This window comes from Pelophylax lessonae (genome assembly GCF_965119305.1).
Source record: "Pelophylax lessonae genome assembly, chromosome: 7".
In the NCBI taxonomy this organism is placed as follows: Eukaryota; Metazoa; Chordata; class Amphibia; order Anura; family Ranidae; genus Pelophylax; species Pelophylax lessonae.
The window spans coordinates 290,586,669-290,600,615 of NC_138774.1; the positions used below are offsets into that span (position 1 = coordinate 290,586,669).

The window sequence follows — 13,947 nt, forward strand, 5'->3', positions numbered from 1 at the left end:
GGTTTAGACCTTCCACAGAGGCAGTACACTGCACTGCTGAGTCCCATTCAAGCCTAAAGCTTGACCTGCAATGGTCTGAAGAACATTCTGGTGAGATTTCAAGCACTAGCTCGTTGAGGAGACAGCACTGTGACACAATGACCATATTGAGTTGGCCCACCCTAATGTACAGTAGTGATGGTCAGGTCATCTCCATCCAGTGGTCCATGTGCACACTACTTCAATGTTATCCCACTAGTGCATGAGCACAAATAACATCCAGAAACCTGTGAGGCCAGCCCCAAGGTTTAGACCTTCCACAGAGTAGTGCACTGCACTACTGAGTCCCATTCAAGTCTAAAGCTTGACCTACAATGGTCTGAAGAACATTCTGGTGAGATTTCGAGCACTAGCTCGTTGAGGAGACAGCACTGTGACACAATGACAATATTGAGTTGGCCCACCCTTTGCAGCTATAACAGCTTCAACTCTTTTAAAAGTTGATCTACTTTCAGCTGTCAGTTTGTAAAACATTTTGGTGTGAACTTTATAGGTGTAATGTACAGTAGTGATGGTTGTAAAACATTTTGGTGTGAACTTTATAGGTGTAATGTACAGTAGTGATGGTCCTCTCCATCTAGTGGTCCATGTGCACACTACTTAGTTCACTGTTATCCCACTAGTGCACGAATAACCTCCAGAAACCTGTATGGCAGGATCCAAGGTTTCGACCTTCCACAGAGTAGTACACTGCACTACTGAGTCTCATTCATGCCTAAAGCTTGACCTGCAATCGTCTGGGGAACATTCTGGTGAGATTTCAAGCACTAGCTCATTGAGACAGCACTCTGACACAATGACAATATTGAGTTGGCCCACTCTTTGAAGCTATAACAGCTTCAACTCTTCTAAAAGCTTGTCTACTCTTGGCTAACAGTTTGTGAAACATTTTGGTGTGAACTTTATACGTGTAATGTACAGTAGTGATGGTCAACTCCATCTAGTGGTCCATGTGCACACTACTTAGTTCACTGTTATCCCACTAGTGCACGAGCACAAATAACTTCCAGGAACCTGTGAGGCAGGCCTCAAGGTCTCGACCTTCCAGAGAGACGTGCACTTCACTACTGAATCCCTTCAAGCCTAAAGCTTGACCTGCAATGGTCTGGAGAACATTCTGGTGAGATTTTGAGCACTAGCTCATTGAGGAAACAGCATTGTGATGCAATGACATCATCAACTTCTTCCAGAGGCAACAAATCAAGTTATTTTTTTTTATTTTTTTTTTTTTTTATAGCAAACTTGATTTTGCAAAGGCTTTTATTTGGCCATTGATGTTTCGAGGTGGGGTGCTGTAAATGAAGAGGACCTTTAATTTACATGAAAGATCCAATTTACCTACACTATATTACTAAAAGTATTTGGGCCCCTGCATTTACACGCACATATAGGCATCCCAGTCTTAGCCTGTAGGGTTCATTACTGAATTGGCCCACCCTTTGCAGCTATAACAGCTTCAACTCTTCTGGGAAGGCTGTCCACAAGGTTTGGGAATGTTTGACCATTCTTCCAGAAGCGCATTTGTGAGATCAGGCCCTGATGTTGGACCAGAAGGCTTGGCTCACAATCTGCGCTCTAATTCATCCTAAAGGTATTCTATTGGGTTGAGGTCAGGACTCTGTGCAGGCCTGTCAAGTTTCTCCACCCCGAACTCTCACATCCATGGCTTTTTGGACCTTGCTTTGTGCACTAGTGCGCAGTCATGTTGGAACAGGAAGGGGTCATCCCCAAACTCTTCCCATGAAGTTGGGAGCATAAAATTGTCCAAAATGTCTTGGTATGCTGACGCCTTAAATGTTCCCTTCACTGGAACTAAGGGGCCAATCCCAACCCCTGAAAAACAAACCCACATCATAATCCCCCCCCCCCCCCCTCCACCAAATGATTTGGACCAGTGCACAAAGCAAGGTCCATAGACATGAATGAGCGAGTTTGGGGTGGAGGAACTTGACTGGCCTGCACAGAGTCATTACCTCAACCCGATAGAACACCTTTGGGATCAATTAGAGCGGATACTGCGAGCCGGGCCTTCTTGTCCAATATCAGTGACTGACCTCAAAAACGCGCTTCTGGAAGAATGGTCAAACATTCCCATAGACACACTCCCAAACCTTGTGGACGGCCTTCCCAGAAGAGTTGAAGCTTTTATAGCTACAAAGGGTGGGCCAACTCAATATTGAACCCTACGGACTAAGACTGGGATGCCATTAAAGTTCATGTGCGTGTAAAGGCAGGCATCCCAATACTTTTAACAATATAGTGTATTTTCTAAACCTTGTGGACGGCCTTCCCAGAAGAGTTGAAGCTGTTATAGCTGCAAAGGGTGGGCCAACTCAATATTGAACCCTACGGACTAATGCCTCGTACACACGCAACGATTATCGGCCGACCTTTGTCCAGTGTTGTTGTGTTGGTTAAAAATGTGCTCTAGACTGCACACAAATTTTCTCGGCCAACAAAAACCAACTTCAGAAGTGATGTCATGTGCTGGTTTACTTTCCGTGTGTTTTTTCTTCTCTGAGCATGCCCAGTATTGCTCATCAGATTTTTGTCTGCCGAAATCTGTACTGACTGACGGAAAATCGGCCGTTGTGTTGACGCCAACAAAATTTTTATAGCATGCACACCAGATTTTATTCGGCCGAAAAGTCGCAGTCTGTTGTCGAAAGCATCATACGTTGGACGTTGGCCGAAAATTCACGGCCAACTATCGATGCGTGTGTACGAGGCATAAGACTGGGATGCCATTAAAGTGCATGTGTGTGTAAAGGCCGGTGTCCCAATACTTTTAACAATATAGTGTATTTTCTAAACCTTGTGGACAGCCTTCCCAGAAGAGTTGAAGCTGTTATAGCTGCAAAGGGTGGGCCAACTCAATATTGAACCCTACGGGGTAAGACTGGGATGTCATTAAAGTTCATGTGTGTGTAAAGGCAGGCGTCCCAATACTTTTGACAACATAGTGTATGCTTTAATGGAAGGTATTAGTCCCACTTTAAGCAATATTTTAGATTTAAAAATAACCAAAATACCCAAGAAATGTACTTGTTGAGTGATAAATGGCACCCAACGTGTGCTATGCCAAAAACTGGCTTAATAGGCATGGTTAAATAGTTGAAGAAAATTCATACCAAGAAAAGAGCCTCACAGTCCTGAAGCTTGGATGACAATGAAAAATGTCTTCTGTAAGCTTAATATCCTTCACAACCAGCTTGAAGGAGAAGTTTACCGAGTCAAGGCCAGCTCTACATATTTATCATAGTGCAGTATTTATTTACTGATATCATTTTTCTTTCAAAAAGACTTATACTGCATGCAACTTCAAGGTCAGCAACAGATATCGTAAGGTGCAAACCAATATATATGCCGAGAGAACGTACCCTTGACTTTGTCCCCAGTCACTGCGTATACACAGGTGTGGATGGTTGGGATCTGGAGCATAACCGTCATGGCAGCTACATTCACCTAGGAAATGCAAAAAAAAAAAAAAATGTTTAATATGCAAATGAGAACCAAAAGAATGTTAATGTATGAAAATAGCGATTCAAAAAAATCTACCAAATTTTTTCTTTTTAGGAATTACAAATATTTAGTCCAAAATATTGAGAAAAAAATGACTGACTGTCCATCACTGGAGCAAATTATTTTTGAAGCACTTATACATATGAAATATTAACTAATGCCATGCTCTATGTTCAATGACACCCTACCAAACAACGGGTCACAGGTATAATGACCAACTTCTTATGACCACACAACAATTGGTCATATGGTGCTCATGTAAGAAAGAATAATCCCAGGTTTGGTAAAATCTACTTAATTACATTGGTCCAAATTGAACTGATTCTTCCAAATGGCCACCATGGCAATGTATAAACTATACCTTTGGAATCCCTCTAGAACTGGCTTTCTCAACCAGGGTTCCTTGAAACCCTAGGGTTCCTCCAAGGGTTGTTAGGGGTTCCTTGAACAATGAGCAATTTCTGCTCCTCAGATGAGTAACCACTAGCACCAATGATCTTTTTGGCTTTCTGTAAGTGGGGGCATCTCTCAAATGGCCACAATGGCCATGTATATACCATACCTGTGGGATCCCTCTAGAACAAACTTTCTCAGCTGGGGTTCCTTGGAACCCTATATTTCTTCCAGAGGTTGTTGGGGGGTTCCATGTGCAATAAGCTATTTCTGCCCCTCAGATGAGTAACCACTAACACCAATACTCTTTTTAGCTTTCTGTAAGTGCGGGGGTCTCTCAAATGGCCACAGTGGTCATGTATATACCATATAGATCCCTCTAGAACAGCCTTTTTCAAACGGTTCCTCCAGAGGTTGTTAGGGGTTCCTTGAGCAATGAGCAATTTCTGCCCCTCAGATCAGTAACCACTAACACCAATGATCTTTTTGGCTTTCTGTAAGTGGGGGATTCTTTCAAATGGTCACAATGTCCATGTACATACCATACCTGTAGAATCCCTCTTGAACAGCCTTTCTCAACCAGAGTTCCTTGGAACCCTAAGGTTCCTCCAGAAGTTGTTAGGGGTTCCATGCGCAATAAGCAATTTCTGCCCTTCAGATGGGTAACCACTAGCACCAATGATCTTTTTGACTTTCTGTATGTGGGAGATTCTTCCAAATGGCCACCATGGCCATGTATATACTATACCTGTGGAATCCCTCTAGAACTGGCTTTCTCAACCAGGGTTCCTTGAAACCCTAGGGTTCCTCCAAGGGTTGTTGGGGGTTCCTTAAGCAATGAGCAATTCCTGCCCTCAGATGAGTAACCATTAGCACCAATGATCTTTTTGACTTTCTCTATGTGGGGAAATCTCTCAAATGTGCACAATGGCCATGTATATACCATACCTGTGGGATCCCTCTAGGTCTTTTTTTTTTTGTCAAAACATTTTATTGAATAAAGATACAATACAGCAAAGTAAACAACCATATGCGAGCAAACATGCACATACAGTAGATAACAAAACAATTAAGTCACCCACCCACATATGCAAACATAAAAGGGCCAATAGGACTCAGGACCAACTCCAATCATTGCATACTCCGATCTATACAGAACGGTCCTGGAGCAAGTACTGAATCTTGCATAGAATGTATAACCCGCAAGGGTAAACCAAAAAACCCACTGTAAGGCACTCAAAGCGAACGGGTCATGACCCTGTTTGTGGACGTGCCCTGGGCCCAACCGGCCCAGGCACAGCAACGAGGGGGGGGGGGTCGTACCAAAAGAGAACATGAAAAATGGTCGTTAGAAAAGGCTGAGGAGAGGTGCGAGCCGCGTGGGCCAGCCAGACGGGTCGGAGCACCCAAATAAGGTAGGGGGGGGAGGGAGAAAGAGGGAGGGGAAGGAAGGAGGAGGGAGGGCGAGGAGGGGGAAGGGGAAGGCGGTGGAAAGGGAGAGGAGAGAAAAAAAAAAAGGGGGGGGGGGAGAAGTGGGGACACCTAGAAGCTAATATCTATCCGTGTGTAATGATAGCCAGCCAAAGGATCCCTCTAGGTCTGTCTTTCTCAGCCAGGGTTCCTTGGAACCCTATAGTTTTTTCAGTGGTTGTTGGGGGGTTACATGCGCAGTAGGCTATTTCTGCCCCTCAGATAAGTAACCACTAGCACCAATGCTCTTTTTGGCTTTCTGTAAGTGTGGAGGTCTTTCAAATGGCCACAATGGCCATGTATATACCATACCTGTGGGATCCCTCTTGAACAGCCTTTCTCAACCAGAGTTCCTTGGAACCCTAAGGTTCCTCCAGAAGTTGTTAGGGGTTCCATGCGCAATAAGCAATTTCTGACCTTCAGGTGGGTAACCACTAGCACCAATGATCTTTTTGACTTTCTGTATGTGGGAGATTCTTCCAAATGGCCACCATGGCCATGTATACACTATACCTGTGGAATCCCTCTAGAACTGGATTTCTCAACCAGGGTTCCTTGAAACCCTAGGGTTCCTCCAAGGGTTGTTAGGGGTTCCTTGAGCAATGAGCAATTTCTGCCCCTCAGATGAGTAACCACTAGCACCAATGATCTTCCCAATGGCCACAAATGTAAGGAGCATTCTTCTCAATGACCACCACACTATGTACAGTGAGCTGTAGATATAGTCGTTTTCTGCCCAGAGCTCCCTTAGACTAGAAAGTTATTTCAGGGGTTCCACAGTGTTAAAAAAAGGTTGGGAAAAGTTGCTCTAAAAGCTGGAAATCAATATAGTGGGGCACCAGGACTCCAGTGATCACCATCAGCTCAAGTCCCATGCCAAGTGGCTGCCCTGCTTCACTCTAAGCACAGAAGCTCGGCCACAGGACATGGACTCAATTCAGAAATCACTTTGCATTTTCTCAATGAATGCAAAATGTGCTCCAATCTGATTGGATGAGATGGAGAGAAGGGGTGGTGGCATCATTACCTCCACCTCTTCCAATTAGGGAATGTTTTGCATTCATTGAGAAAATGCAAAGAGATCTCTGAATGGTGTCTGTGCCCAGTGGACAACCTCCTGTGTCCATGCAGCAGAGCAGCCTCTCGGCATGGGAAGCTAGTGGAGATCACTGTAGTAGTAGTGATGTAGGGGTGCCTACTACAGTGATTTCCAGCTTCTAGAGCAGAGGTTGCCAACGTATGAGCTAAAGGGGGCCTCAAATGGGGCCCATGGCATCACCAGAGGGCCGCACACAATGTTTAATACAGTAAATGTAATGCTTGAGAGGCCCGTCAGAATCTACAGACCTAATAGAAGAAATGAGGGTTGGAGAGTGTGGACTTGGTAATTAAGATGGACAGTTTTAGTTGAATTTTAACCACCTGCCGACCGTGTACTGTAGACATATGGTAGCAAGACGGCTCTCCTGCACTGGATCACGTACCTTCTATGTGATCCAGCACTTCCAGGTTTGGGGCACACACATGTGCCACTGGCACCCACTCCTGCTGAGATTAAACACAGCTGATTGGCGGGAAAGGCAGACTCTGTCCGCCGGCACCCGCCGGTGCTTCAGTACACTGACAGAATGGCGGTCTGCCTATGTAAACAAGGCAGATCGCTGCTCTGTCATTACAGAAGACATGGATCCATACCTTCTCCTAATACAAGCACCTCCCCCACAGTAGTAAAGCACATGTCAGGCACACATTTAACCCTTTTTAGCCCCTGGTGTTAACCCCTTTCCTGGGGACACCAGGAAGACGTTATCTATGACGAAACGCATTGGGAAGGCGTGCTGACGTCACCCATGATACCCGGAAGTCGGGCGGCCGTGTTCTGTTGAATTCTGCCGATAATAACGCTACTATTCCTTTACCATTTGAGTTTTTTACCTTAATTTAATAAAGTGTTCCCCTACTTACTACACTGTGGCCCCTTTCTTTCATATTCCGTTTGGGAGTGTCGGGCCCGGACTGTTTTAGTGCAGTGGCTGGTCTATGATTACGGTTCCCTGCTGGACGTGTCAGAAAGAGGCATCACGCCACCTACAGGATCCCGTTGGAGTTTCTGTTATATATTGGATGCTTGTCTTTATCTTCCCTCCGGTAAGCGTTTAGCGTGCCCTTAGCATGCAGCACTGATTGTGGAGGAAGTCACAATATTTGGTGAAGGATTCCTTTCTTGCACTCGGCACCCATTTTTGGACTTTTAATTTTTTCTTTATCTTTATGGACGTTATTTACCATTAGATTGTTTCACTGCCATGATTTATTCAATTGGACATTATGGTATAATTTTGAAGCACAGTTTATCCACTTAAGCCCCGGAGGATTTGGCTGCTAAACGACCAGAGGGTATTTTGCGATTCGGCACTGCGTGACTTTAACGGACAATTGCGCGGTCGTGCGACGCTGTACCTAAACGAATTTGGCGTCCTTTTTTTCCCACAAACAGAGCTTTCTTTTGGCGGTATTTGATCACCTGTGCGATTTTTTGATCACGCGCTATAAACAAAAAAAGAGCGTAAATTTTGCAAAAATAGCAATATTTTTCCCTTTTTTTTATATGAAATTCCCCCAAAAAAAAATGTAAAAATCAAAATTTTTTAATATTTTCGGCCAATTTGTTTTATGCTACCTATGTTTGGTAAAAAAAATCGCAAAAAGCGTATTTTGATTGGTTTGCGCAAAAGTTATTGCGTTTACTAACAAAGGGAAAGATTTTTGTCATTTTTGTTGTTTTTTTTTTTAACGCGTAATGGCGGCGATCTGCGATTTTTTTTGCGGTACTGCGACATTGCGGCGGAAAGATCGGACCCTTGACTGACATTTTTGACACTTTTGGGGTTACCAGTGACATTTCTACAGTAATCAGTGCTATATATATGCACTGTTACTGTAAAAATACACTGGTAGTGAAGGGGTTAACTTTATTTGAGAGGGAGGGGCTGTGTGTGTCCCTAGGGGCGTGATTCTAACTGTGATTGGCTGTGGCTTCAACTGTATGCAGAGTGATCAATGGATCTACATAGTAGATCCATGTGATCAGCTCTCATACAGAGAGGAGAATGACAGGCAGCTTGTTTACACAAGCTGCCTGACTATCTCCCTCTCCCCCGCCGATCGCAGAGTGGCCGGCGGCGATCGGGTCCGCCGGTCACACGCGCGGGGGGGTCCGTGACCACGCGGGAGCGGGGGTGCGCCTCCGGCGGCGCGCGCTCGCTCCCTAAACCCTCACAGGCGAGCGACGTAGACCTACGTCACTTTGCCTGTGAGGGGCTGACCGCCGCCGTAGATAGTCGTGCGGCGGTCGGCAAGTGGTTATTGTCATCACAATTTTTTAGTTTGATTTTAGTATCATTGTGTCAATTTAGCGCGGCTCTTTTTTTGTATTTATTCTTTGGGGTTTCCCACTACGGCTGCAGCTTTTCACATTTATAATTTATTTTGTTACCATTTATATTGGTTTATTCACTTTTCACATTTGTGCTTAGCGCGGTTATTTTTTATACACATGTTTTTAAGCACTGATCACTGTATTGGTATCCCTGGTCCCGAAAGTGTCAAAAGTGTCATTTAGTGTCCTGACTGCCTGCCGCAATATCGCAGTCCGACTATAAGTAGCTGAAAAAAAAAAATCCCATAGTTTGTAGACGGCTAAATCTTCCAGAGCTGAAGTTATAAAGAACAATTCCACCCCCCTCCCAAAAAAAAAATACATAAAGCCGACCGTTGGAAGCATAAATTTGGGACTTCTTTGGCAATTTTCACCACATTGAATAAGCTAAGGGAAAATTCCCTTGCAAAGTGAACAGCCTTTTCGTCCTTTTGTAAATCAGCCCCATTTTACTAAAGAAATGCAGGACCTAAAAGGGAAAGAGGAATATTTAAAGCTTTTTTTTTTTCCCCGTGTAATTGCTGTGTAGGATGAAGAGAATGAAGTCATAGCTGTGGAAGGCGGTAAAAATATAAAGATTTTAGAGAAGATTATCCAAATTAATTTGATGTATATGATTGAGTGTCTCTGTGGAGAAAGGTATGTAGGAAGAACAACTAAAAAAATTAAGAGAATGAATGAATAGGAATATATGTTTTATTTATTTATATATATATATATATATATATATATATATATATATATATTAATAATTTTTTTTTTTTTAGTATGTAAGAAGAACAACTAAAATATTAATAGAATTATATATATATATATATATATATATATATATATATATATATATATATATATCTCATTCTCTTAAAAAAAAATTTAATTTTATATATATAATATATATATAAAATATATATTCCTATTCATTCATTCTCTTAATATTTTAGTTGTTCTTCCTACATACCTACATAATAATAAAAAAAAATTAATAATATATATATATATATAATTACACTATATTACCAAAAGTTGACACCTGCCTAAACTTTAATGGCATCCCAGTCTTAGTCCGTAGGGTTCAATATTGAGTTGGCCCACCCTTTGCAGCTATAACAGCTTCATCTCTTCTGGGAAGGCTGTCCACAAGGTTTAGGAGTGTGCCTATGGGAATGTTTGACCATTCTTCCAGAAGCACATGTGTGAGGTCAGCCTCTGATGTTAAAGAGAAGGCCTGGCTCTCAGTCTCCGCTCTAATTCATCCCAAGTTCCTCCACCCCAAACTCGCTCATCCATGTCTTTATGGACCTTGCTTTGTGCACTGGTGCGCATTCATGTTGGAGCAGGAAGGGGACATCCCCAAACTGTTCCCACAAAGTTGGGAGCGTGAAATTGCCCAAAATGTCTTGGTATGCTGACGTCTTAGGAGTTCCCTTTGATGGAACTTTAAGGGGCCAAGCCCAACCCCTGAAAAACAACCCCACACAATAATCCCCCCTCCACCAAATGATTTGGACCAGTGTACAAAGCAAGGTCTATAAAGACATGGATGAGCAAGTTTTGGGTGGAGGAACTTGACTGGCCTGCACATCATTTGGTGGATGGGGGATTATGGTGTGGGGTTGTTTTTCAGGGGTTGGGCTTGGCCCCTTAGTTCCAGTGAAGAGAACCCTTGAGGTATCTGGACCTTTTAACAGTGGTATGGCACTTCAGCATGTTTCCTACTTTTTGGATTGTCTCCTTAACTTTTATTGAAAAAAGTCGTATCTGGACTTTTTAGAAGTGGTGTGATGCTCCAATTTCCATTTTTGTTCCAAGCTAAGCTCGTTGGGTCAGTTTTTTTGTCTTGGCGCTCTTCTATAAGGTTGTATTTCTGGACTGTCGTCGGTAGAAATTGATAGATGTTTCGTATGGCTCTTTCTACTAAAACAATTTCCTGCGCTATTACCGGGCACAGTGCAGGATGGTTTTATGTTTGAAGAAGGCTATAAAAAAAGCCCCAGACAGGCAAGGGAAGCATTTGATGAGAAAGTGTAGCTGAAACAATAATTGATCCTTTATAAATACAGTAAATGTCATCCTTTCTGTGAATTTAGGACATTTTCTTGTCTGAAATTGGTACATTTTGATACTGATACAGCTGCTGTTTCTTTAAACCCCCCGTTATTTTGCTTATTTTAGGACAGTTTTATATATTGCTATTTGCTTTTCTTTTAACTTAAATTCAAACCAATGAAGAAAAATACATTCTTAGAACCCTCCTAGTGAGAAAGTATAGTTTTAGCTCCGTCGGCTTATCAGAGGGGCTGCAGGTAAATCTAAATTGTTCCCTACCAGAGAGCAGGATCTGTTAGTGAGGTCTGCTCATTGTGCTCAGTATGAGATTCATTCAGTCTAGAGAGTTTCACACTGGTCCAATAGGGAGGCATGCAGGGGCTGACTGGAAGATTTCGGCCAAAGGGGCAAGTACAAAGCGGAGGCCCGTGGTGCAGTGACTCAGCCCCCCTCCCACTCTCCCTCTTCCCAGCCTCCTCCTGACCCCCATTCCAGGCTGAAGCTCTGCTCCAGGTACTCTCTACTTACTGGCAGAATCCAAGTTCCCGACCTGGCCAACAAGGGGTGGTTGGGGGGAACAGGGACAGCTTAGAATTGAATATGGTTTTGATGGATCTACCATAAGGTGAATTTTCCTTCAAAGTAGCAGGTCCATGTTGAAAATATAGTATAGGTGGACCCTGTTCTCGTCCTAGGCTGCTAAATCCCTGATAACGACAAATGGAACGCTTGCCATGTAGTAAATTCTTGGATGTATTTGGAGGTGGGCTTGGTTAAAAGTATCAATTACATCCAAAGCCTTTTGGGGGGAGAGGGGGACGCCTTCCCCTTCTTTAGGGCAAGAACAGTGGATGTTAATAAAATCACGACAGAATGCACTGAGGCTTGATGAAGACTAGCGTCTTCTGAACCTGCGCCCTCTGCTGTGTCTGGTGATGTCTCTTCTTGCTAAGCCACCTGGGATGCTGGACAGCTCCCTGTCTGATCCATTGGATAGTCTAGCCTTTTGCCTTGTTTCTGCCGAACCTTGAACTCTTTGCTCCTCCCATGAACTTCCTGATTTAAGCTATGCCTTTGCACTTCCCGTTTTCCAGATTATTATGCTCTCCCCAGTCAATATCTTGCTCTTCTCACCTTGTCACTCCTGCAGCTGTCCACATCTCCACTACCACTCGTTACCAACTTTTGGCTTTTTCCTCAACTACAGTTCTAGTTCATCCCAACCTGCAACCACGTGTTACAGACCTTTGGCTTGTTCTCCGACTACGTTTGTGCTTGATCCCAAACTGCAACCATTTGTTACCAACCTTTAGCTTGTTCCTTGACTACGCTTTGGCTTGATCCCAACCTGCAACCACTTTACAGACCTTTAGCATGTTCCTCAACTACGCTTCTGCTTGATCCCAACCTACAACCATTTGTTACTGACCTCTGGCTTGTTCCTCGACTACACTTTTGCTTGATCCCAACCTGCAACCACTTTACAGACCTTTAGCTTGTTCCTCAACTACGCTTCTGCTTGATCCCAACCTACAACCATTTGTTACTGATCTTTGGCTTGTTCCTCGACTACACTTTTGCTTGATCCCAAACTGCAACCACTTTACAGACCTTTAGCTTGTTCCTCAACTACGCTTCTGCTTGATCCCAACCTACAACCATTTGTTACTGACCTTTGGCTTGTTCTCGACTACGTTTCCACTTAATTCCACCCTTCAACCCCTCATTATCGACCTTTGGCTTGTTTACTGATTATGCTTCTGCTTGATCCCTACCTGCTATATCTGCTTCTGAACCCTGGCTTGCTCACCTCCTTGTGGGGTGATCCTGAGATACTAACACACAGCAAAATCTATCTCCGCCATCAGGCGCTCTGGTGAACATTAGTTACTGCTTAGACTCTGCACCTTGGGTGAGCCTGCATCATCTGCCAGGGTAATGAAGAGAGATAACACCGCTCAGGCTAGTCAAAGTCCACAATTCAAGGTGGGTTCCTTCAAGCCACCAGGAGAAGCATTAAGGAAGAAAATGGTCGCACACCACCATGGAATCCAATGAAGAAAAGTTCCTTCATTAACATAAGTTGTACAAGGTACAGCAGGGTAGGACAGTAGACGCATTTCACACAACTGCTACGTGTTTTGTTCACTACCCTGCTGTACCTTGTACCACTTGTATTAATAAAGGAACTTTTCTTCATTGGATTCCATGGTGGTGTGCGACCATTTTCTTAATCTGCCAGGGTGACCTGCTGCTGTACTTATGCAGCTGGTTGGTGGGAGCCTCCCTACTGCTATAGCTACCGGTCGTCCAAGCCTGACCCCTGGTCGTCCAAGCCTGACCCCTGGTCGTCACATGATGGCACAAAAGGCAGGCAAACTACATTGTCTGTATTTGACGCTCTTAATTATTAAAAGTTTCAAAAAGTCCTTTAAATGAGATGAACTTTTGTACCAGGAGCTCATCCATACAGATCCAATAACTTACCGCTTTGGGTGGCATATACCATTTATTAATCAAGTAGGCTGTTAGGTCATTTGAGCACATTTTTTTCCTTTGCTCCTAAAAGAACAAAACACACCAAATCATGAGATAATAGTTTGTATTTTAGTCAAAAAAGGAAGGTTCACCACCCACACCAAGGGTTTTTATGTCTGGTGAGCCCTACACTAATGCTACATAGTACATAGCTGACATGGCCTATTTTCTACCATTCTGTAAATGGCTTTTAGTAGTATTCACATTTTAATTTTTTCAGATTGTTGCTATGAAACTTAAAACTGATAGTGAGTCATGCCATGTCCGTAGCTAAAGCTTCTTCATTCATGTGAAAAAGCTTTATGCTGTTTGTATGGATACTTATAACACCTCTGTTGTGGAACATCATTAATGCTCTATATTAGGACATTGTGGATATGTTAATATCCTTGTGTGATTCCCATTTCATGTAACCTCAACAAACGCCTACTTCTACGCCTTACTAGTCTTCTCTTCTGGTCAATCTCTCAATGGAAGGTTAGTTTAATTTCTCCAAAGAA

The 13,947-nt window shown here is 43.4% G+C and overlaps 1 protein-coding gene across 2 annotated transcripts in view; it reads right to left on the reverse strand.

Annotated features, from left to right (window-relative positions):
- Positions 1–13,947, reverse strand: part of ASTN2 (astrotactin 2) — a 409,628-nt gene that overhangs the window by 178,348 nt on the left and 217,333 nt on the right. For both annotated transcript variants that reach the window (XM_082263954.1, XM_082263953.1), the window contains one exon: positions 3,420–3,504. In XM_082263954.1, coding sequence (XP_082120080.1) covers positions 3,420–3,504 — 85 coding nt within the window. The remainder of the gene's footprint in view (positions 1–3,419; positions 3,505–13,947) is intronic.